The sequence below is a fragment of the Pteropus medius genome, unplaced genomic scaffold (assembly GCF_902729225.1).
Source record: "Pteropus medius unplaced genomic scaffold, Ma_sr-lr_union100, whole genome shotgun sequence".
Classification (NCBI taxonomy): Eukaryota; Metazoa; Chordata; class Mammalia; order Chiroptera; family Pteropodidae; genus Pteropus; species Pteropus medius.
This window is the reverse complement of record NW_024340849.1, coordinates 45273628-45295958: the sequence shown is the minus strand read 5'-3', so window position 1 is coordinate 45295958 and position 22331 is coordinate 45273628. Positions and strand designations below refer to the sequence as shown.

Sequence of the window (22331 nt, the reverse complement as noted above, 5' to 3'; positions counted from 1 at the left end):
CCCGCCACACACTGAGATTACAAAGGTAAACCAAAGCTTCTGTTTGCAGGGAATTATAGTCCAGTGTGAGCACAAGAGGCAGCTACAGAATAGCATCATCATTGTCACTGGCCCAGGGTTCATTAGGAGCACAAAGGAAATAAACTGGAGTCAGACTGGAAGAGAAAAGGAAAAGGTATTAGGGACGACTTTCCAGGCAATATAAATTGTGACCCAATCCCCAGGGACAACAGGACGTAACAAAGCGAAGAGTGGCTCTTCAGGCAAGGAGGTAGAATGTGTAGAAAGGGAGCAGAGTGTGTTGTCTAAAAATGACATGTGCTCTGTATGTTATGTATATTTTACCAAAAATTTATTTTTAAAGCAGCAGCAGTGTGGTTTTTGAAGTGAGGCCATTATATTTCAGTTGGGCAAATTACTTACCCTCTGTAAATAGTTAAAATAAAATCAAATTGGTTTGTTCTACAAATGTAGCTCTCCTTCCTTTCTAAGGAAGCTTGATTTTATAAGGTTCAATTTCTCAGATGCCCGGATTTTTTTTTTTCTTTTTTTTTTTAAGTTTTGTAGGCATGTCTTCAAAACGGAGGGGACTTCGCTATTTCTTATAATAGGAAAATTGGCTTCTTGTCTTAGCAATTGTCAATTAACATCATGACCCTAGAGAATTTCAAGGACAGAAAATCAAACTAAAATCCGAAAGGAAAATTAAATAGCAAATATTATGGCTTACACAATTACAGAGAGGCAGCACTACAGTCTTTAGTAATCTATGACACTACTTCTACTTCTCTTACTGGGTCTGGCAGTGCCATCTGGGGATGGAACACTCTAGTAGGTAACCAGTAGATACTCCAGACACCCCCCATAGAGTATGTATTAGAGGATATTTCTTCTCGTTGACTCAGTTGGCATAGCTCATTTTGCCTTTCTATACTCTAGCCCCAATAATCTCAATTTCTATGTATAATCTTAATGGCCTTCATTTTCCAGTCTTTAAAATTACAGTCTCTGATATCCTATGAATCATCCCGAGTTACTGAGCCCTAAATTAGATACTACATTTTAACAGGAGACATATTATTTCCAAGAAAAGGATTGCCTCACAATGAGGTCATGGAAACTCAAGTTTTACAGTTGGAAAAACAAAAGCATTTCCTTTCTCTTTCACACTGTGGTGATTTTTTCTTTACAAGAGAGAAAATCTGACAAAATGAAAATATAAACAACTGACTGTATGGAACCTGGCCCTGATTAGCATATCCCTGTATTTCTTTAGTATTTCATTTTCTATTTCTTATTGTAAGATACTGTCTTCTGTGATAAATTTTAACTAGAATCAAATTTAGAACATTTGTTTTTCAATTTTGGAAAAGAAAATTCATACATTGCTCCCTTCCCGCCACACACTGAGATTACAAAGGTAAACCAAAGCTTCTGTTTGCAGGGAATTATAGTCCAGTGTGAGCACAAGAGGCAGCTACAGAATAGCATCATCATTGTCACTGGCCCAGGGTTCATTAGGAGCACAAAGGAAATAAACTGGAGTCAGACTGGAAGAGAAAAGGAAAAGGTATTAGGGACGACTTTCCAGGCAATATAAATTGTGACCCAATCCCCAGGGACAACAGGACGTAACAAAGCGAAGAGTGGCTCTTCAGGCAAGGAGGTAGAATGTGTAGAAAGGGAGCAGAGTGTGTTGTCTAAAAATGACATGTGCTCTGTATGTTATGTATATTTTACCAAAAATTTATTTTTAAAGCAGCAGCAGTGTGGTTTTTGAAGTGAGGCCATTATATTTCAGTTGGGCAAATTACTTACCCTCTGTATTTCCAAATATATAAAATGAGAAGCAAAATAGTACCTCCCTCTTAAGAGTAAAACCCTGGGGCTTTTAACATACATGAAGCACTTGGACCAGTGCTGGCTTTAGAGGAAGCACTAAATAAAAGTTAGCTTAGTACGGTGTATACAGACCCAGAGACGAGTGATGGCAGGGTACCTTCAAGTGCCTATTGAGTTTAAAGTTCCTTCTCCAAAAGGAAAAGTCCAGGAGCCATAAGAAGGAGCCCAAAAAAGAGAACTGAGCTGAAGGTTAGCAGGCATTTTTTTAAAAACTTGATTTTTCTTTCTTCATCATCCATATAAAATGATGGATGTTAACTAAACTTATTTTAAGTATAATCATTTCATGATAATGTGGAAGTCAAATCATTATGTCGTATACCTTAAACTTATATAGTATATGTCAATTATATCTCAAAAAAACTGGAAAAAAGGAATTGTAATAGAGATGGATGGATGGATGGAGAGACAGAGAGACAGAGACAGAGAGACAGAGAGACAGAGAGAGAGAGATGATAGATAGATGGATGACTGATAGACAGACAGACAATGACATTTTGAAGATATCGTTTCTATCTTCCGGCGGTCCTCACTGAACTTTGAATATGCACTGAGGGTATACTATGAAGCTACCTATACTTTACAACTTGAGAATAACATGTCAATGTAAAATAATTATGTCTTCTAGCATTAAAACGCTCCATTTTGAAGGGCAGACTGATCACACTGCTGTTAACATACCTTCTATCCCTAAGCCTGAGAAGGAGTGCAGTCCTAAATCTATGAATGCCAAACCTTCCCACAAAACCCATGTGTGGTTACATAACACCGTTTGACAATCTGTGGCTAGAGGAATGTTATATTCTGATGCCACACATTATAATGATAAGACAACAATATACGAGAACATGATGAGTCTTTTCCCATTTAAAAAAATGGTATAGAAATGTCAGAATATTAGATGCTTGAGTTGCTTACAGTCTTAATTTCCTCAATGGAAACATAAGGCTAGATGTTGTCCTTGGGACTCTGAATGTCCTATGAACAGACTGGTGAATAGGCCATATGGAATCAAGGCAGGATATAAACTCCTGGATGAGAAGAAATATCTGTCCGGTCCAGAAATTTGTCAGACAAGGCTACCAGGGAATGTTTGCAGGAGAGTACAATAATATTTGTTAGGCTTTTATATTTCTAACTTTTCTATAAAGATATGCTACTAATTTGCCATCCACAACTTCAGCTATCCTTTCTTGAGTGTTTTTGGTGTAATGTGGCCTACTGAATGGATAATGTACAAACAGATCAGATCGGTTATTTGCTACAACTGGCTTTTAGTGCACACGTTTGCCTCATGTTATAATATTGGTTAGAGATATGCTAGAAGCTCTAACCTTAATCTAAGAATGCTTCATTTGCATAAAAACATTTTCTCTATATTTTAGCACACAAGACTAGAGACTGGTGGTCTCATGTACATGCAGATCATACACCTGCATGGGGATCTGAGGAAAGTACCACGAATACCAAGCAGAGTCCCACTAAGAAAATGGGCCATGAACAATGGGGGTGAGAGTCAAAAAAAAAAAAAGATTAACTTTCCTTATCCTCCTATCAGACAACAATTATATAATTCCCACTCCTTGTGTGAAACATTGAAACGCTTGTTTCCTCTATGCCTTCCTTGAGAAGTGGCTAAAACTTAGTACCTTCTTGCACCCTGATCTCATTAAATGTTGACTGTCAACATTTTTCACTTCTGAGAATATACAAATCCTACTCATACAGGAATTATCTCCGGAGCCCAGAGCACTTGCAGACTCTGCCTTGTCAGCTTTCTCATATCGGCCAGAAATGCCTGAGCCATAGATGCTGCCCTTCATGGCAATGCCACCCAGAAGTGTCCTGATTATGGTGACACAACGCAGAATGGCAGCCTCCAACACAGCAGGCATTCTAGCAGCCTGTCCCTAATTTAGCTGTGTGCTATTTTCATACTGAACGTGTCCCACACTTGTTCAAATTTAATCTCTATGTACTAGGGAAACACTCAATACTATGAAAGCTTTCTCTGGGTACATAAAATGGTCATGATAACTATAAATGTAAAGATATCCTGGATATCTTTTTTCCCCTAGATGGGAGGAAAAAAAAAGAAATTTTAAATACTAATTTGACCAACATCTTAACCTGTAGTCCATGAAACACCTGAAAATGATTACAGATTTGTATAGCACACATATGTGTACCTTTCATAGGAACCTGAAGCTTTTATTAGATTCTCAAAGAGTTCTATGACTTTGAAAAAGCTAAGAACTATATATTATTTCAATATTAAAAATACAACTCAGGTACCCAAGCTAGGAGTAACAAGAGAACATAAAATACATCACTTTTTGCTTCCATTTACATATCTCTGAGTAATGAATGCAAATTCCAAATTAAAAAACAGAATCTGCCACACATGTTTAGTTTGTGGAAAGTGACCTTGCTTCAATAGTTCATCAAATAATTTTGACAATACAATTTGTAATTTGTGATTTCATCCTAATACGAGAAAGAAAAACATATCCTAAATGTAAAAACATTCCCCAAAATAAGTACTGATATAGTAAATGGATCATTTAATTGAAAACATGCTGAATTTGAGGTCCAATAATGCTTGAGTATGTGGAGAATTCTATTCTAGGGGTGGCGCCATTTCAGGAAGGCAGAAAACCTGTAACTGAATCTCTTTCACCACTTTCCCAAAACAAATATGAGTGCATTCCATAACACCAGCAGCCATGGACTTAACTGCAGCTGACCAAATTTGAGATGACCTCCAAAATCTGCTCTGTTATTAGTAACATTCTTGCCTTCATGGAATTACCAAAATGCCTATGAGGGTCAGGGTTTCATCAGTGTTGAGTTAGCCTTCTCCCTTTGCCTGCCCTGTATTCCTCTGGTGCACACACTAGGAAAACTCTGTCATCCACCATACCCAGCTGTGTCATGCAACCACAAGCCAAGTTAACTGCGGGTAAGAGCTATGTATGTCTTTGCTAAATGTGAATTCTGAAGACTGGGACTTTTGCTGAACCACTAGGATTCCAGCATATGTTTATAATTACTGTTAAGCCAGCTATTCCCAAAGTATAAGCTAGTTTGTACCAGTTATTTGATTTTGGGGGCGGGGGGAGGAGGCGGTGGGGGAGACCATAAACTCTCATTTGAAAGTTCCAAAAGAATTAAGTTTTGCTTGAGTCCGATTCTTTAAAAATTAATGCTTTACATTTTAATAGACTATATGGAATGGATGAAGAGTTGAAGACACCCTACCAAAGTGAGGTACTTTTATTAATCTATTTTTATTGCTCTGGCTGGAATAATTGATATCTCTTTGACAACTTGTTCACTGAGCCAACCCCATCTCACAGATAAAATTCTGCAAATATGTGTAATAAGATCTACTACTACTTCCCTCACCAATCTACAATACATTCAAACTGAATTATTGGTCCCTTCTTACACTCTCTCTTTGCCCCACACTCCATCCATATACCAATATACCCACATCACAAAGTATATCCACGATGCCTAACTCAAAAATCATGTTCTCTAAGGAGAAAACTTTGTATTCTCTCCAGAAGCTACAAAGCTAAACAAGACATGGTTCCAAATTATCTTGGGTTCCTGTATAAGTTCTTAAGCACAAGAACTCCATCTTGTTTAGCTTTGATCCTTCACGGTACCTTCAAAAGAAGACTCGATGAATGTTTGCTAAAAAGAAATTTTTAAAAAGAATAAATGGATGAATGAACTGAATGACAGAATCTAGGGGTCTCTATTTTCTCCGTTATTTCTCTCATACATTTATAATGTTAAAACAAATTTTTTAGATACTCAATTTGCTGTTTATTTTCATTAATTAATCTGTTTGCTAAATATATAATTCTCATTCTTTCTTGGCCAACCCTTGGTTCAGTTTCCAGAATGCTACCACCTGAATTACTCCTCTCTCTCTTCTCTCTTACCTCTCCCCTCTCCCCTCTTCCCTCTCTCTCACTCATTCCTTTAAAATGTGCGCTAACAGTTATCTCAAATGTCGATCCAACAGTACATTTGAGATACTGTGTGACTTATATCCATCACAATCTGAATAGAGCAAAGAACCCTAGTTAATGACTTGAGAATTCTGAATTGTCTGGGCTCTTCTTTTTATTCTTTGTGACCCTGAAATGTTACTGCTCTGAGATTCAGAGTCCTTGCTGAAAAAATGAGAGGTTGTAACAGGTGTAACTTCCAGTCCCTTTCATCTTTATATATTCTAGAGAACTCTGTATTTTGCTATGATAGGCTTACTATACAATCCTCGTCAGTAGGCAGAACAGGAAACTGTCTACATCAGGGGACTGAGTTCTATGGCCCAAAGACCACATCTGGCCCACTGCCTGTTTTTGTAAATAAAAGTTTTATCATAACACAGTTATACCTATTGGTTTATCTATTGCTGCTGTCATACTAACAGCAGGGTTGCGACAGAGACCATATGGCCAGCAAAGCCCAAACTACTGGCCTTTTGCAGAAAAATTTTGCCAGTCCCTGGTCTAAATGATATTAATTGAGATGTGTGCCTGACTTCCTGCCTAAAGAATTCTCCTCTGTTCCCTGAATGAGGCCTATAATTTTACCATTAGAGATTAAAAAATTGTACATATTCTTTGGAAAGGCAAAACATCTTAAGTATAAAGCAGATAGTTCCCTTGGTAAGAATCAAATGATCCCTATCTGGTGTACTAGAGGGACAGTGAAAGGGCTCCAGAAGTCAAAGCAAACTGAGCAGGCATCAAAAATAAATCAGCTCATATTTCAATTTTGCATGGGTCTACCATGGAGAGACGGTCTTTAGATTTTGACATTGTGATGGCTTTTCATATAAACTTGCTCCCTTACTTAGCCCCGCTTATGTGCAAAAACCAATATTTATAGGGCAGCTGGATGACAATTAGGTACAATAATAAAGTAAAACCACCAAAGAGTCTACGTATAGTTTTCCTACTTTTGAGCCCTGATGAAATGATGCATTTGAATCTCAGGCACTATTACTCTGAATAAAGGCAGGCAGACGGAAAATAATATCTACAGTATTATTCTATTAATATGACTTCAAAGAAGAGGCAATACTTGAAACTAATTTTAAAAATTAACATTTATTAAATTCATGTAGTGGGTAAAGGAATTCACATAGTTTTACCTACTTTTCAAACTGTTAAAAATATTTTGTAAATTTAGATGTTTCACACATGGTATTACAGAGGGTTTCCTCTAAGGAAACAACATGTCACTCACAGTGAAACCTGTGCCTTGTGTGACTTCCCATTTATAGGCTGAATGCAAGGCCTTTCTATAACAAGCTGGGACAGGGGGTTTTACCTGGACAAGCTTACTATCATTCTTGGCTACAAGAACTCATAAGGATAAAAATGGGTCCTTCTCTCCCTTAGCAGATGGCTATGTAAATAGTCATGAATTTTAACCCATGAATTCCTCTGAATTTTTCTTAAGGAGAAAATCCACTGTGAGAAAAAGAAGAAACATGAAACTTGAGGTATTATGTCCAAAATTGTAAGGCAACTTAAATATTCAATATTAAAGGACTGAACCATTAAAAAAAGAAGAAGAGACAATACTAATCTATGGTGACACTAAATCAAACTGGCAGGAGGGGGCAACTGAAGAAAAAGAAATGAAGAAAATTCTGGGGTGATAAGAATGTTCTGTATTTTGTTTTGGATTGTAGTAACATGGGTAAAAGAAATCTAACTGAATGCTTAACTGCATTTTACTATATAATGAGTATGCCTCAATTTTTAAATTTATTTAGTAACTATTATTAGTAAATAAAGAATTTTTCCCATTTGTTTGGGTCCATGCCTTCAGAAATCTTGATCTTTAGGATCGCTGCCATTATACAATTTTCCCTCCATTATGGATAAGAGGGTGAGGCGACAGCAAAAGAATCATGGAGAAAGCAGGGGATTTCCTATCAAGCCTCTAGTCCATTTCCTTCACAGGCACATTCTTGCAACATGTCATCAGATATCTCAGTTTTGGAACCGACTCTTTCCGAAAAAACTCAAAAGCAAAAAATGAGGAAACAAGTGAAATAGATTTTTTCCTTTAAATTATGTGTGTTTATTGGACTATTAAAAAATACAGAAAATATTCAACAACATGCTCACATTTCTCTACTTTAAACTGTATTAAATTTATTCTAATTTTGTACCAATACTAACAGAAGTCTTAAATCTAGCATATACGATATTGATAACTTTTAACTTTCAAAAATTATCTCTAAACCAGAACAAAAAATAAGTAAAATGCTGTGGCATTCTTAAAAAGTACACAACATTCTTATTAATTGGGTTACCAATTTATAATCATCTAAAAAATAAAAAAAAATAGTTCTGCTTATTGGACAGGATATAATATACTCTTCAAAGAAAAGATGAAAGAAAACGTATTACTGATATATTATCCTGATTTTGGTAACATAACTGAAATAAACCAAACTGTACTTAGAGCAATAGAAGGCACTAAAACTAGACAACAATTTATGCTCAGTGCATGACAGCATATGTACCCAGGAGATCAATTAAATAAGCAAAGTTGAATGAGAAGGGGAAAAGTGTTATAATAAGAATACAGGTCTGAAACCATGTTTTGATTAAAAATCTAGGATTATTTAGTTACCTTCATTTCCAACTAATAGAGAAAAACAGAATTTGAGTGTTAGAAGAGGCCTTAGAGGTCAACTAATAGAACCCCTTCATTATCCAAATGAAGAAACTCAGCATGTGACTGAGGTCAGTCTGATCCTAATCATTTCACCCAAGGGCACAATGAGTGGTCTCTACCCTCCTTCCTATTCTCCCTACCTGGCCTCAGCCACACCAGCAACTGCAACTGCATGCTGCTGTCACTTTTCCTCAGACTGGTTCTCCTGTCAGAAACACTCTCCCTACTCTCATTCCCTGTACCAACTCTTTAAGACTTAACTAAGTGACTGACCCCTCCCAGAACTTTTCTTAACTCCTTTCTCACTCTCACCAACCTAAGCCCTGAGTGACAGTTACACCTTCTCTGTTCTCCCAGAGCACCTCGTGCATTTTCCCTCAGTCATTCTTTCAACCATTCAAATACTGAATATCCACTCTGAGTCAATGGACCGACACTAGGTATACAGAGAAAAAGATATCCTTTCGGCCCTCAAGGAGCTACACTTTGGATGAAGCCGAAATTCTCTGCTAATGAGACCATCTATTCTCATCAAAGGACTGACTATTAACCATCTTTGTGCCCCAGAACCTGATACAGTATATGGCATACAGAGGCTCAACAGATGTATGACCAAGTTCACTTTCATTGTGAGAGTTTAGTTTAAATTCTTGTTTTAATGAGTGAAATGACCCTTCAGCAAAATTTAATCTGAAACAATGTAAGGTATTTTTATTTTCTATTAATTATCTAGGTTCTCAGTTTTCTATGTCAAGTCACACTCAATTTTAATTGTTGCCAGTTTCGATTTTAATTATTCTTCACATTATAGTGTATTACCAAGAGTTTATGTTATCTGATGAATAAAGGCTAATTTAAGAGATTCTCAGAAAGCAAGTAGTATGTAAGCTCAGAACAGTATATTCTTAACAGAATACCAATCCAAGATTTCTCATACTTCTAGGGTCAAAATAATAGCAAATTATGAAAATATCACCATATATTTAGTAGCATTTTCTCTTCACTACTATTTAATGAATTAATTGTTCATTTACTCAATAAGCATATATGTACCTGGCACTGGATTAGGTCAGGGATACTGAGATGAATAAAATATGGTCCTGGGCATCAACAAATTCCTGGTCTTTGGAGAAGTCAACTATGTAAGTACAGTATTACCGATAAATAGTGAGGTAAGTGCAATACTGAGGAATGTATGAGGTAGAGAAGACACAGAGATGAAAGTGACCAACTTGTACTGAGGTGGGAGACAGTCAAGGAAGACTTCATAAAGGAAGTGATGCTCAGATTTTGGAAGACCTCCCTGATAGCTTCCCAACCCCAGGAGAGGTCACATTTCCACATTTCAGCCTCCACTGTGGTCATTCAGCAACTATTTGTTATGACAACTGAGTGCCATGCCCTTTGACAGGGGAGGGAGAAGGTAGTTCAGGATTCAGCAATAAAGAAAATAAACAATGTTCTCATCCTAATAGTGCTCACTTACTATTGTGGGGCTAAGGGATATAGTTCCATCCTATAAGCAAGCATGTTATTATCAATGGATTTTAAGAGACTAAATATGTTTAAGTCTTGCATTCTAGAAATGTTGTTTCTTTCTAGACTTTTACTAGATTTATAGCTCTTTTTTCTAAGTTTTAAAACCTTCCCCCTTTAGTCTGCCTTTTCTCTCTTCATCTTCCCAAAAGATCAGCTTGTATACTAGGTTCTACTTGCTGCTTCTATTTCCTTACCTCACATTCTCTCTTCGACTTGCAGCGAACTGGATTCCACCTCTACAACTCTATTGAACACACTCTAGCAAAGATCTTCATTGCTATCCGTGCTACAAATTCAGTGGACAATTTTCGATCTTCACCATATTGTTCATTTAGCTACTTTTGATATGGTTATCCACTCATTCTGAATCTAATGCCTTGGCTCCCAGAATGCTCCTATCCTTTTGGTTTCCATCAGAGGCTCTCAATGCTCTGCCCTCCCCTGATGGTCATTGCTCTTGCTCAAGGTTTCTGTCTTTGTTTCACTGCTATCTCCATAGACACTCTATGCTCTCCTCAATCCCAGTTTTAACTGTCTCCCAAATGTTGAAGTCTCCTATGAATAAATAGCTTAGAACTTTCAGCCTTGATCTCCCTCCCAAGTTTCTAACTTGTATAGCCAACTATACACTGGGCACATATACTTAGCTCAGAATTTCACATGCTAAACTCATCTCCCCACCCACAATTTGCTCATCCACCAGAACTCTCAATTTCAATTAATACCACTCCAAAATAGAAACCCAAGTTATTTTTTTCCAGGTCCCCAGTATGCATTTAATCACCAAATCAAACCAACTTCATTGCTTGTTTCCCCTAGAGAATCCATTATCCCCTTCATCGACATCCCTACAGCCCTAGTCTAGGCCCTCATCACCTTTACTTGAACTACAACATTAGCCTTCCGAATTATTTCTCGACCCCCAATCACCGTCCTCGTTAAAACCGTCTTTTATACTTCAGAGAATAAAGAGATTGGGGGATCCCGGAAGAGAATGAGCAAACTATCGTAAAATTACAATTTTTATTTTACAATTTTAACCCAATATTGCTGAAACCAATATGAGCAGGGTGGGGGTGAGGAGTAGAAGAAACAGAAGAGAAATAAACCAGGGTAACACTTGATTAACTGAAGAGAATTCCTTCTTAAGACATAAAAAAGCCTTCTGAGTAGTAAAGTACTTCCATGAACTCTAAAAAGAACTGGTACTAATTTTTTAACTCCCAAAATATGAACTTTTTTAGGGTCTGCATAAAAGGACTATCATGTTTGTTTAGGATTGGTATAATCAGAATCAGTCTTGCTTAGGCTTCTTCTAAGCAATGACTCATGTTGTTTTAGCTGGTGTTGACTCATTGCCCCACAAAGGATGACACAGCTTTAAACAGGCAGAGCATGGCTTGCTTTTTCCAATTACATGCCTCCAACAAATGGAAGAGGTGGGAGTTCTCTAGAACAGAGCTTTCTGCAACTAAGCACAACTCAGATTTTACAAAAAACAGTTGCCAAATCAACCTTGTAATCACTGGGCTTTATAAATGAGGAGGGAGAGAAGTTAACTTTTGGTATGTTAAAAATCACAGGGGCCAGGCATCCTCTGTTTTTCAAAACAGAATCTGTGGAAACTTACAGTCAGCTTTTTTCCCATTTAATTGCTTACTCTATTGAGGTCAGCGAATGTTTTCCTTTAAGATGCCAATGAAAAGTTGCAGCAAGTATGTTTTGAGACTCTTCAGGTTGTACTTATTCAGATAATGTGCACGGGTAGTTGGAATAGTGTTTGACGGGAAGCTAAGGAAATGCCATTCTCATAATCATTGCCACCTTTCCTCTAGTTCCTCTAGTGCACATTCTTAATGTTTCCCAGTTAGGGAGCCAATTTTTCTCCTTCATGATTTCCTTGCTGTTGGCCTGACTGCTTCTAGAACGCACTGGACCATGTTGTGGGCCTCGGTCCCCTGGTAATAGGAGCTGGTGACCAGGGGTCAGCAGAAGGAATTCAGAGCCTGGCTCAACAAGCTGATTATTCCTTCTGAGCCTCTCAGCGAGACACTTTTCCATACGTTGCTTCCCAGTTGTACCACAGAGATTGTTCCTTGCAGTCCTTGGGTCTTTCATGATACCTAGTTCCTGTTAGTAACACATTCTGAACCACCTGGCTGGTTAAGAATAGTTATAGAAAACTTCTAAAGACATGGAGTTAGCAGAGAAGCCCAGACCATACTTTTATATATAACTAAAATAACTGTCCAATCTCTGTAGTTCCAGGGTTGTAAAATCCAAAGTTTATCAAAATGAATACCTTAAAAAATAAACACAAGTGCCTGAAGGCTATTCTGATTCTGACCACTCCAGAAGATTCACATCCAGACTATGATGGGTCCTGGATTGTTTTCTAAAAAGAAATCCTTGAAGTACAATCTAGGTTCGGCATCATCCACGGCTCCAAGGACACACTGGTGGATAAGGACTGTGCTCAGGCTTATGTGAGACTAGGGAAGTCTCATGAGTCTAGATTTCCACAACCTATCTTATCTTACCCTAAATTCTTCAACAAGATTTAGAACAGAACTGATCTTTATAAATGTATGGTCTAGTACCTGGCGTGGTCCTTCAGTTGGCTTCAAATCAAGATCAGGTGAAAATTTGACTGAATATTGGGAGACAAAAGAGTAAAGCCTCATTATTCTTATGGAGTGTTTCCTCAACTTTCATTAAGAGTTCTTATGTTATAAATCATATTGCAAGGAACAAAGAGAAAAATATATTTTTAACCACAGAAATTTATCTTAGTAGCTAAATAAAGCAATGAAAAAAACTAAAATGAAAAATTCTAAGAACTAGTTACTAAGAAAACAAACCTAAGTATTAAAAAATTTAAAATTGCCCTCCTCTACTTTTGCCCAAAAAAAGCTACAGAAAGATTTCCCGCTACAGATTACTTGGATCTTACTTTCTTGGTCTATAGAAGTTGAATGACTTCTATAGTATATTTTATCTATTTTAAAATATTGTTACCTAAATAAGCCTGCACAAAGGATAAGAATACAATTTTTAAATTAAAAAAATTCTTACTGCATTTCCTTCAAGTGATAACAAAATTTCTCAAGTAAACTACTGATATTCATTTATATTTAACTTACTCCATGCTTATTCCATCAAAACAAAATAGAAATGATTGCAAAAGAAAAGACTGAACCAATACTGAGTGTTTATAACACCTACTATATCAAAGTTGCTATTGCTGGTTGCTAAGGGGGACACAATAATACTGTCCTTGTTCTCAGTAAACATACAACCAAATTCGGGCAGAAAAACACTAAATCATAACATATTAAATAATGTTTCAAATTTAAATAATGGGGTTTAAAAGCACCAGTTTCGGCAGGACTGGGTGGAAATCCCAGCCCTATAATTATCTCATTATGTGATCTTGGGCTACTTCTCTGCACCTCAGTTTCTTCCTACCTCATAGGACTATTGTTAAGGATTAAATGAGATAATGTATGTCAAGCTCTGTAAGCCAGCAATAAAACTAGGCCTTTGTTTTCAAGTGTTGATACCACAGGATAATGCATGATTAATTACCAAATGATCATTGTTATGGCAGGTGAAAACTCTTCTGGCTACTATTGTCAAGGAAATCTCCAGAAGAGAAGTTTAGTCCTTACTTCTTTGACCATGCTTATTCTCTTTTGTTTTGCTTTTCATCTCCTGCCACTTAAATATGGGTTTAGTCCTAACCATTGACATGTTATCTTTGGCTACTGTGTGAATTTTTCAGTATGATAATGAAGGTAGGGAAATGTGATAGGAAAGAGATCAAATGTCATATTATTACTTATAATAATTTGTCATTTTAGTACATTTAACATTTTTTTCTAAATATCTGTCAGATTTCTCTGCAGAACTATAAAACTACAAATCCACTGATAGACTTTTATAGAAAGGCAAATGCATTGGCCAGAGTTTTCTAAACTGATTTTCATAAATGAATACTGAACAGGAAATTTCAAAGGAATTATCTTCCCTATGCATTACAGATATACAAATAAATACATAAATATTTATGTCTTATACGTAGACGATAATCAGGACCACAACTTAGAATTACTAAAATAGTATAAATAAATCTCAAGTGTTTGACAATTTAAAAACATACTACTCTCGTCCTTGGTTTCCAGTTTCTCCTACCTGTCTTTTGTATTGTGTGCTCTCCTCATCTATTCACCTAAGGGATCAGCATAGGTTTAATTAGTTTTTAACAGTTACCTAACATGAGACACCTCAGCTGGTTCTCTAAATAACACTTAGAATATGTTCTCCTACTCCTAGAATAACTTGGCATTATGCCTGTCAAATGGATAGTTTTATCAATAATATTTATTTTATTGAAGACTGATTTAACACATCTGATACTCAAAGAATGTGTCATAAACCCCAGATATTTAAGAAAATGAATACATAGTAAAACAATCTATTGCTTTCTTGAGTTCCCAGTTTAGAGAATTAAGCAACTTTATTTTTTTATTTTGATGCACATTCTCTAGTAATCAGAAAGAAAGATACATGAAACTTCATGTGATAAAGAATGATACATTATATAAAACTCACTAACTCAAGTAATCAGAACCCAGCAAGTAACTGAAATCAAACAAGCAAACCAAAAAACTCTCAAAGAAACTGGAATATAGGCTATCAAAATCTTTCATTAGATTATACATTTTAGTCCTCTGGACAGTATTTTCTTTATACAGTTCTAACGAGCTTGATTATCTAATCAAAAGTAAGTCACAAAGCATGTTAAAAATAACAATATTAGAAAGAACAGATTACTGCCAAAGGCTTTCAGTGCTGCCTGAAAATAAGGGGGAAAATAACAACAATAGATAATATTTCAATTATATAATAAATAAAACAATACACCAATATAAACTATTTACTATTAAGGCAAACAAACTTACACATTTCAATAGGTGCCTTTACTTCAGCATTATAAATCATACTGACTTAATAATAAGAGTCATTAAAAAAAGGTTCATTTTTGTACTATTTAAGGACACTTTTAACTAAATTTTTATCTAAAGAGGCTTAAAAACAAAACAAAGGGGAGCATTTGAGATCTTGCTTCCTTGCAATGTCATCAATTTGACTTAAATAAAATCTTATAGACATTAAAAACAAACAAACCAAACAAAGTATATTGTTCAAATGGATAAACTTTATTTCCAAATTTTTCTTCTGAGAAACTTTTTATTCCCTTCTCATGCTTTGCTACATAACATTTTACTTTTATTCCTTGCTGGAAATGATATCTAGAGACCACAGATTGAGAAAACAGAGAATTGCAACTACTTTAGAAATCAAATAGTTTGGTTTTATTATATGCAGATTAGAATGTTTGTTTTAACTATGATACATTTACAAACGTTCAAGTAACATCTCAGGAACACTGGTAAGGGAAAAACGTTTTCCATCAGGTAGAAACATAGTTCTAAGAAAATTAAGAACCTCAGTAATAGTCGCTAGCAAAGTAAGATTTAACAACTACATTCTCTTAATGCAGAATTTAACTTAGCAGCTTTCTGATTATTTTTCTCTAAATCTTCTAATAAAATTTTTCTTCCAAAAAAATCATAAAACATTGAAAACTAGGGAATTTATAGGTTTAAACTAGGAATTTTTATAGGTTTCATGACCAGATAAAACTCAGACCAGATAAAACAAAACAATTTTACTGTACTTTGTGGCAAAACAGTGAAAAGAACAGTAGGTTAAATGACTACTGATGCTTTTTTATATTTGGTTGACTTTTTAAAGGTGAAGGAGTAAAAACAATAAAATCAGAAAGAATGTGGATTTTATAGTATGTAAAATAAGTCAATGTAGAAGGATTGAGAAAATAGACAATTACCATTAGAATACCATGGTAATAAATTTTACTCGCAAGATCTATAAATGAACGCTAAAATCAGAAGAGGAAAGTTTGAGGAGAAACAGGAGATTTTATAGTCACAAAGTATGCCCCCCATGATATATATTAATTACACAGGGGAAAACAGTAGTTTTACAGTAGGGAAACCTAGCAGATACCACCTTACTCAGGTGATCACAGCTAACATCATCATTAATGAGACATGATGTACTGAGAAACACTTGACATCATTCTGCAGACTTCCCACCCCAAATGCAAAACTTCAATCTAATCATAAGGAGATATCAGACCAATCCAAACCAAGAGACTTCCTGTGAAACAACCAATCAGTACTCCGCAAGTGCCAAGGTCATAAAAGGACAGGCTGTCACAGATTGGAGGAGGTTTGGGAGCCAAGACTAAAGTCAATGTGGGACCCCAGATTCAATTCTACAACAGAAAAATTCCAATGCTAGTGGAAAAACTGGTGAAGGCAGGATAAAGTCTATAGTTTATTTAACAGTACTGTACCACTGTTATTTTTTGTTTTGATAATGGAACTATGGTTATGCAAAATGTTAACATTAGAGGAAGCTGGGCGAAGGTTATAGGGAACTCTCTGTACTACTTTTTCAAGTTTTCCATGAGTCTAATATTATATCAAAAAAAAGTTAAGAAAAAGTTATCTTTATCCACATGAAAGTGATTCTATAACACCATAAATTATCTGAATTTTTGTGGATACATGAAGGATTAATGATCAGGGAGAACTGAGCAGGTTAAAAATGGACAAAGCAACTGGCCAAATGTTTAGCCAAATGACACGATCAAAAGAAATGTGCCAGATGTTTTCCAACAGCTCTACATATGGAGGCTCCTACACTCAGCAGGGACTCCACTGTAAAAAGAAACCAAAGTCATTAACTAGTTTCAACCACAGCATAAAGAATGACCTATAAATATCATATTCTCTCTTAAGAATCCTATTTCTATGATTATTTCTGAGCCCTCTAGAAAAATATTACTGTGTCCCAGAATCTGTGTATATGTCCATAAACTTTCATAAACCTACATAGGTGCTTAACTGAACAAGAGTTGGCACCGTGAAATAATGTCTTTTTAATGAATTAATTTCAATCCAGGAAAATACCAACAAATGTGTCATTAAAAGCTGCTAAATTTGGTATTTTCCACAAAATATTTACTTTCTAATCAACTCCATTTTAATCAAACCATTCTCATTATAATGAACAGTTATGATAATAGGAAACAATATCCCCTTTACAAAAGTTTTAACATTGTTGTAGAGTTAGAATTTCTACGATAACCTTGGTTAGCTTCTATATTTGTTTTTGAGGAAGAGTTGGTTATTCTCTTCTATTTTTGTCCTTTCTCAGGAAGTTTATAGCAAAATGAGATAAACATCAGAAATACTCATGGCCATTTAATACTATACCTTCACCGAAAAATGCTGTATATATTATTTGTATATAACTTAGAAAATCTTTGAAAAACAATGTTCAGCTTCATCTTCAGCTGAAGTTGTTCAGCTTCATCTTCAGCTTCAGCTTCATTTTGAAAGTGAAGTTATTTTGTATGTATGTCAACATTTTCATTCTGGATTCTGAATAAGGGTCTAGAAGCTCAGCCTCTATAAAAATAACATGATTCTGAAGACAGTTCCAACATCTGTTTTAAAAGAACTGAGAATCTATAATCCTTCATTCTGTTTTATCTTTACATGTTAAAATGTAAAGCATAGAATATTTGTGGGAAAAAAGGAATTACTTTCTCCCTCCCAATAAATGCTTAGTATTCTTGAATCTCTTTCCTGTATGAATAAGTTTTGGAGATAGGTACCAGAAATGTTTTACTTTCCTATTTATAGTAACAACAACTGAGATTAAAAGTGATAACAGTAATAACATAGCTAACAACTATCTGATTTTTCCTTGGTGTCAGACACTATTCTAAGCAGATGAACCAAGGCAGTAAATGGTGTAGGTGATGTGTAGAGTCGCAATCTGATCTAAGCCTGAGTAACTGGCAAGTACAATTTATACTGGCTACTTATTTATATAAAATAAAATGAGAAGGCCCTAAAATAAATTACAATGGACACCCAGCTTCAATGTTGAAGAGTAACAGGATGAAGTGTGCAATGGAGCAGCCATTAATTTGCTTCAGCCTGAGTTGCTGGATCCTTTGAGTTGCTTTGATTTTCCTTTCCTTCCCTTCCCCTTTCCTTTTCTTTCATTCCTTCTTTCCTTCCTTCTATCTTTCCTTCACTCCCTCCTTCCTTCCTTTTCTTTGTGATAAGCTGGCAGTCCAGATATATATCTGAAGCCTCTTGATTTTGAAATATTGCCATTTATTTCAATCTTTTTTTTCTAAAAATATTATTGGTCTGAAAGGTAAAGAGCCATATTCTCATGGCAGGGACTTTGTATCCCTAATGCCTAATATGTTGCTGGCACATAGTAGATGCAAAAAGGCTGCCTTCGGCTGTTAAAAACCCTACCATTTTATCTTGGCCATTTTATAATCTTGGTAAGGATTCATTAATTTATTTAACAAATATTTAGTGAAGTACTATAGTGTGCCAGATACTATTCTAGGCACTTGGGATACAGCAGTGAAGAAAAAAGAAGTGGGGGAGAGGGTAGGGCAGCAGAGAGGGAGAGAGAAGAGAACAGAAGAGAGATAATATTTTTATGGGAGAAATAGGCCAAAAAAAAAAAATCAACAGAACATAAAGTCAGATGGAGTAGAGGTTTAGAAATTGGAAATTAAGGAGATGGTTTGCTTTAAATAGAACCCATGCTACCCAGAACTAAAGAATGATACTTAGAAAGTCAGATACAATAGTCCATGCTTCCTAGTGCCATACTGGTCACTACTCCTCAAATATGTTAAACATATGTAAGCGATTTAAAGGAAAGGGTATTATGGAAAGAGAAAGTGCTTTTTTCATAAGCAGAACAATACAATTTTGCTCTTTGGCTTGAAAGGAAGTATTGATCAGTAGTTAGTGAGTCAAAGGTTAATGACTTAGGCCTGATTATTTCTGTTATCAGACCCATGATTGATGGTGTCCTCTGGCTCCACTAAACACAGGAACCTCTCTTTGATTACTGTTACTGGGAACCAAGGAATTAAGCTATTCTCTATTCTCTCTTGATTTAGTTGCAGGGGAGGGGGGTCATTTATCTCCTGCATCAGAGGGTGAGTGACACAAAGGTCCCTATAGAGAGGGTGCAGGTCGGTCACCAAAGATGCAAACTTGGAGCAACATAAATCTAATTGGCAACTGTATGGTAAAACATGACACCCAACTCTTCTGCTCTCATGTATTATCGTTCCACAAGACCACATGCTGAGTTAATGGAACTTCTCTAGTTTGCTTTGGAAACGGATGCAGTTTCACATAGCCCAAATGGCACAATCTGGCTATTGCTCCTAGACAGCTGTTGGGAGTTATAGACAGGACAGCTATACCAGAACCATTTAAAAATGCACAAACCTGGCCCTTGCTTCTCATCAAACCATTTAAATCTATTTAGTTTCCCATAATCTAAGTAATTAAAGTCAATGATTATACTTAGAAAACGCCCTAAAGACAAATACAAGCTTGTTTCTTCAAGTAGCCTTTAAAATAATGTGCGTAGCCCCTAAATAGCTGAAAGAAAAATATTATTTTATCATTATCTTTATATAAAAATTAGATTTCACTCAATTTGCTCTTTTTGAAAGAAACAATATTTTCTCTGTTAGCCATGCCTAAAACAGATCTCATGATAATGCATGTTCTTCTTCTCATGGATATTGCTTGAAAAAAAAGGTGCAATCAGTTGGAAGCCTCACAAGTCAATTAAATTAGAAAACATATCATCATTATCACATAACTAAAGATAAAAGTACAAGAAAAAATAAATGACTGAAAATAAACATGCGAAAAAGCACACCACTCAAACTCCCCACTTGGAAAGAAAACCACTGATCAATGGATCCACAGCAGCCAAATAGCCACATTAAAACAAATAAAACTTCCTCTAAATGTGTCAGATATCAAACCATCTCACTTATTAGTGTAATATTTTTGTCTACCCACAGAAACTTCCTAAGAGTCTAACACTTTTGGCTTAATCAATGAAAGTCTCATTAGCCTTGACACTGACAGAATAAGTTAACAAAGAACTCTGATTTATTCAATCTAAAATGCACATAGTGAGATAGCTATAGACCTCTTCTGACCCAAAGGAAATAAATTATAATTACATTTACAGAACAGAATCAACATTAGCAATAACAAAATAATAATATCAATGTATTTATAGAATTGAAAGTTTTTTTAAAATCTAGAAATAAAATTGCTTTAAAAAGTCTACTGAGATTTACTTTTTGGAGAATCTCTCCATCTATGCTTTAGCTCAGGTGGCATGGAGTTACTAAAGAAGCTCTTGTTACTGCTAGAGGATTTAGGATAATGCATTTTAATTTTTTTCACTTTTTGCATGATTTTCTAAATTTTTTCTAATACTTCAAAGGGTGAATCTGGTAAAAATGAGGCATGTGACTATTATCACCAGGTTGTATCAAGAACACAATTCTGCCGTTAACCTCATTGTTAGCCAAGGCCTTTGGGGTTGAGACTCCGTGCATTTCCACTTCCAATAAAGGACAATACAAAGAACAGTAGCCTCACTCATGCAGTCAACCAAAACTTGAAACAACAGTCAAGTGCTGGTGGTGGTATTCCCTGGCAGAAAACCCAGCCGCAAGGTGAAATCCCGAAGCCCAGGAAACCCCTGCTCCCTTCGGAGTGGCTGTCGGTACCTGCTGCCCGGGTGACTGGTGGCGCCCCGGGGCGTGCAGCGCGGTTCGGAGCTGGGCGGCTGGGAGCGAGCGTACGAATGGTAGGCGGTCAGCACCACTCCGCCCGCGTCCTCCACTTCCATCGTCAGCCGCGCATGTCTCGGCTTCGGCCCGAGAACAAAGGCGGGAACCAGCATGGACCAGCGCACCAGGCACCAGGACCCTGTCACCGGCGAGGAAGCAGGGCCCGTCCTGCTCCTGAGGGCTCTCACCAGGCTGTCAGGGGAAGCCTGCCCCGCCCGCCAGTCAATCCTATTAGCATAGATTGAAAAACACGCCCAGAAGAAATGAGGGGGGAGTTCGAGGGGGGTGCGGTGAGGAAGGAGAGGTGGGGCTGGGATCCCTTTTTCTAGGAAACTAGAAACCGGCCGTGATCCCTTCGGGGCTCAGGCTCACTGCTCTAGTAAAGTTTTTCTTGCTTTGTTTCTTTTCCTTTTCCTTTTCTTCCCCTACCCCCCAACTTCAAACGGGAGACTTATCCGATAGCTAAGAACATTTCCTGCCTGGCAGCAAGGAGTGAGAGAAAGAAACTGTGCCTTGGAAGCCCTGGCAGAGGAGAGGGGCCAGATCTACAGTGCGGGAAGTGTGTGGTCTGGGGAAAAAAGGAAGAAAATGTGACAGTCTTCATTTAAAACATCTACATCAAAAATAAAGAAACGGATTACGTTCCTGTGTACTTAGTCAAATTACAACAAACTTGATTTCCTTTCCCGCAGTAATTCCCTCTTACAGCAAACAGAACAGGTCCCTCCCTCACACTCAATGCCACAACAACCAGACTCTGACCTCACTCCCACATCCCCTTCCTCCTCTCCCCAATCCTGATCAAATTAACAGACACTACTTTCCGCTGGTCTGAAAATTAGACTTGATTTTTATGGGATGAATGCATGTTATTTCCAGAGGTCTTTATTGGGCGTGGGGGTGGGGGAAGCCCAGAAAGAGGCCTACACTGACTCTTATCTTTCACACTCTGCCTGACAAGGTGTTTTACCTGCTGTCTTTTACACTCCCCTGGGAACTAGGTAGAGTGAAAAGAGTAGTTTACCCCTTACTGAGGGGCGACCTGGGTCATGCTACTTAACATCTCAGGATCTGTTTCTGTATCTGTGCAATGGAGGAAAATAATATTATTCTCGTGAGGTTAAAAGCACCAATTATATACTAGGTTCTCAAGAAATGTGATTCTCTCTGCTACTTCCTTCACATTCATCAAGGGAGACATTTGTTTTCACAGCACTTTCTGGGGTGGGAAAGCAAAAAATTTTCATCCAAAATGCTTTTTAGAAAATATTTTGTCAATTAAAGGGTGGGATAATAATGACTAACATTTAGCAAAATACTCATTATGTGTTGGATCCTGTACATTAGCTCTTTAAAC

The 22331-nt window shown here is 36.6% G+C and overlaps 1 protein-coding gene across 2 annotated transcripts in view; it reads right to left on the bottom strand.

Moving 5' to 3' along the window:
* The window catches only part of ARHGAP28 (Rho GTPase activating protein 28), a 181559-nt gene extending 160339 nt beyond the window's left edge, over positions 1-21220 (bottom strand). The window contains exon 1 of one of the 2 annotated variants that reach the window (XM_039845787.1): positions 20912-21220. In XM_039845787.1, coding sequence (XP_039701721.1) covers positions 20912-21087 — 176 coding nt within the window. In that variant the 5' untranslated portion in view covers positions 21088-21220. The remainder of the gene's footprint in view (positions 1-20911) is intronic. The other variant, XM_039845798.1, reaches the window with a different exon arrangement.
* Positions 21221-22331: the final 1111 nt, after the last annotated feature.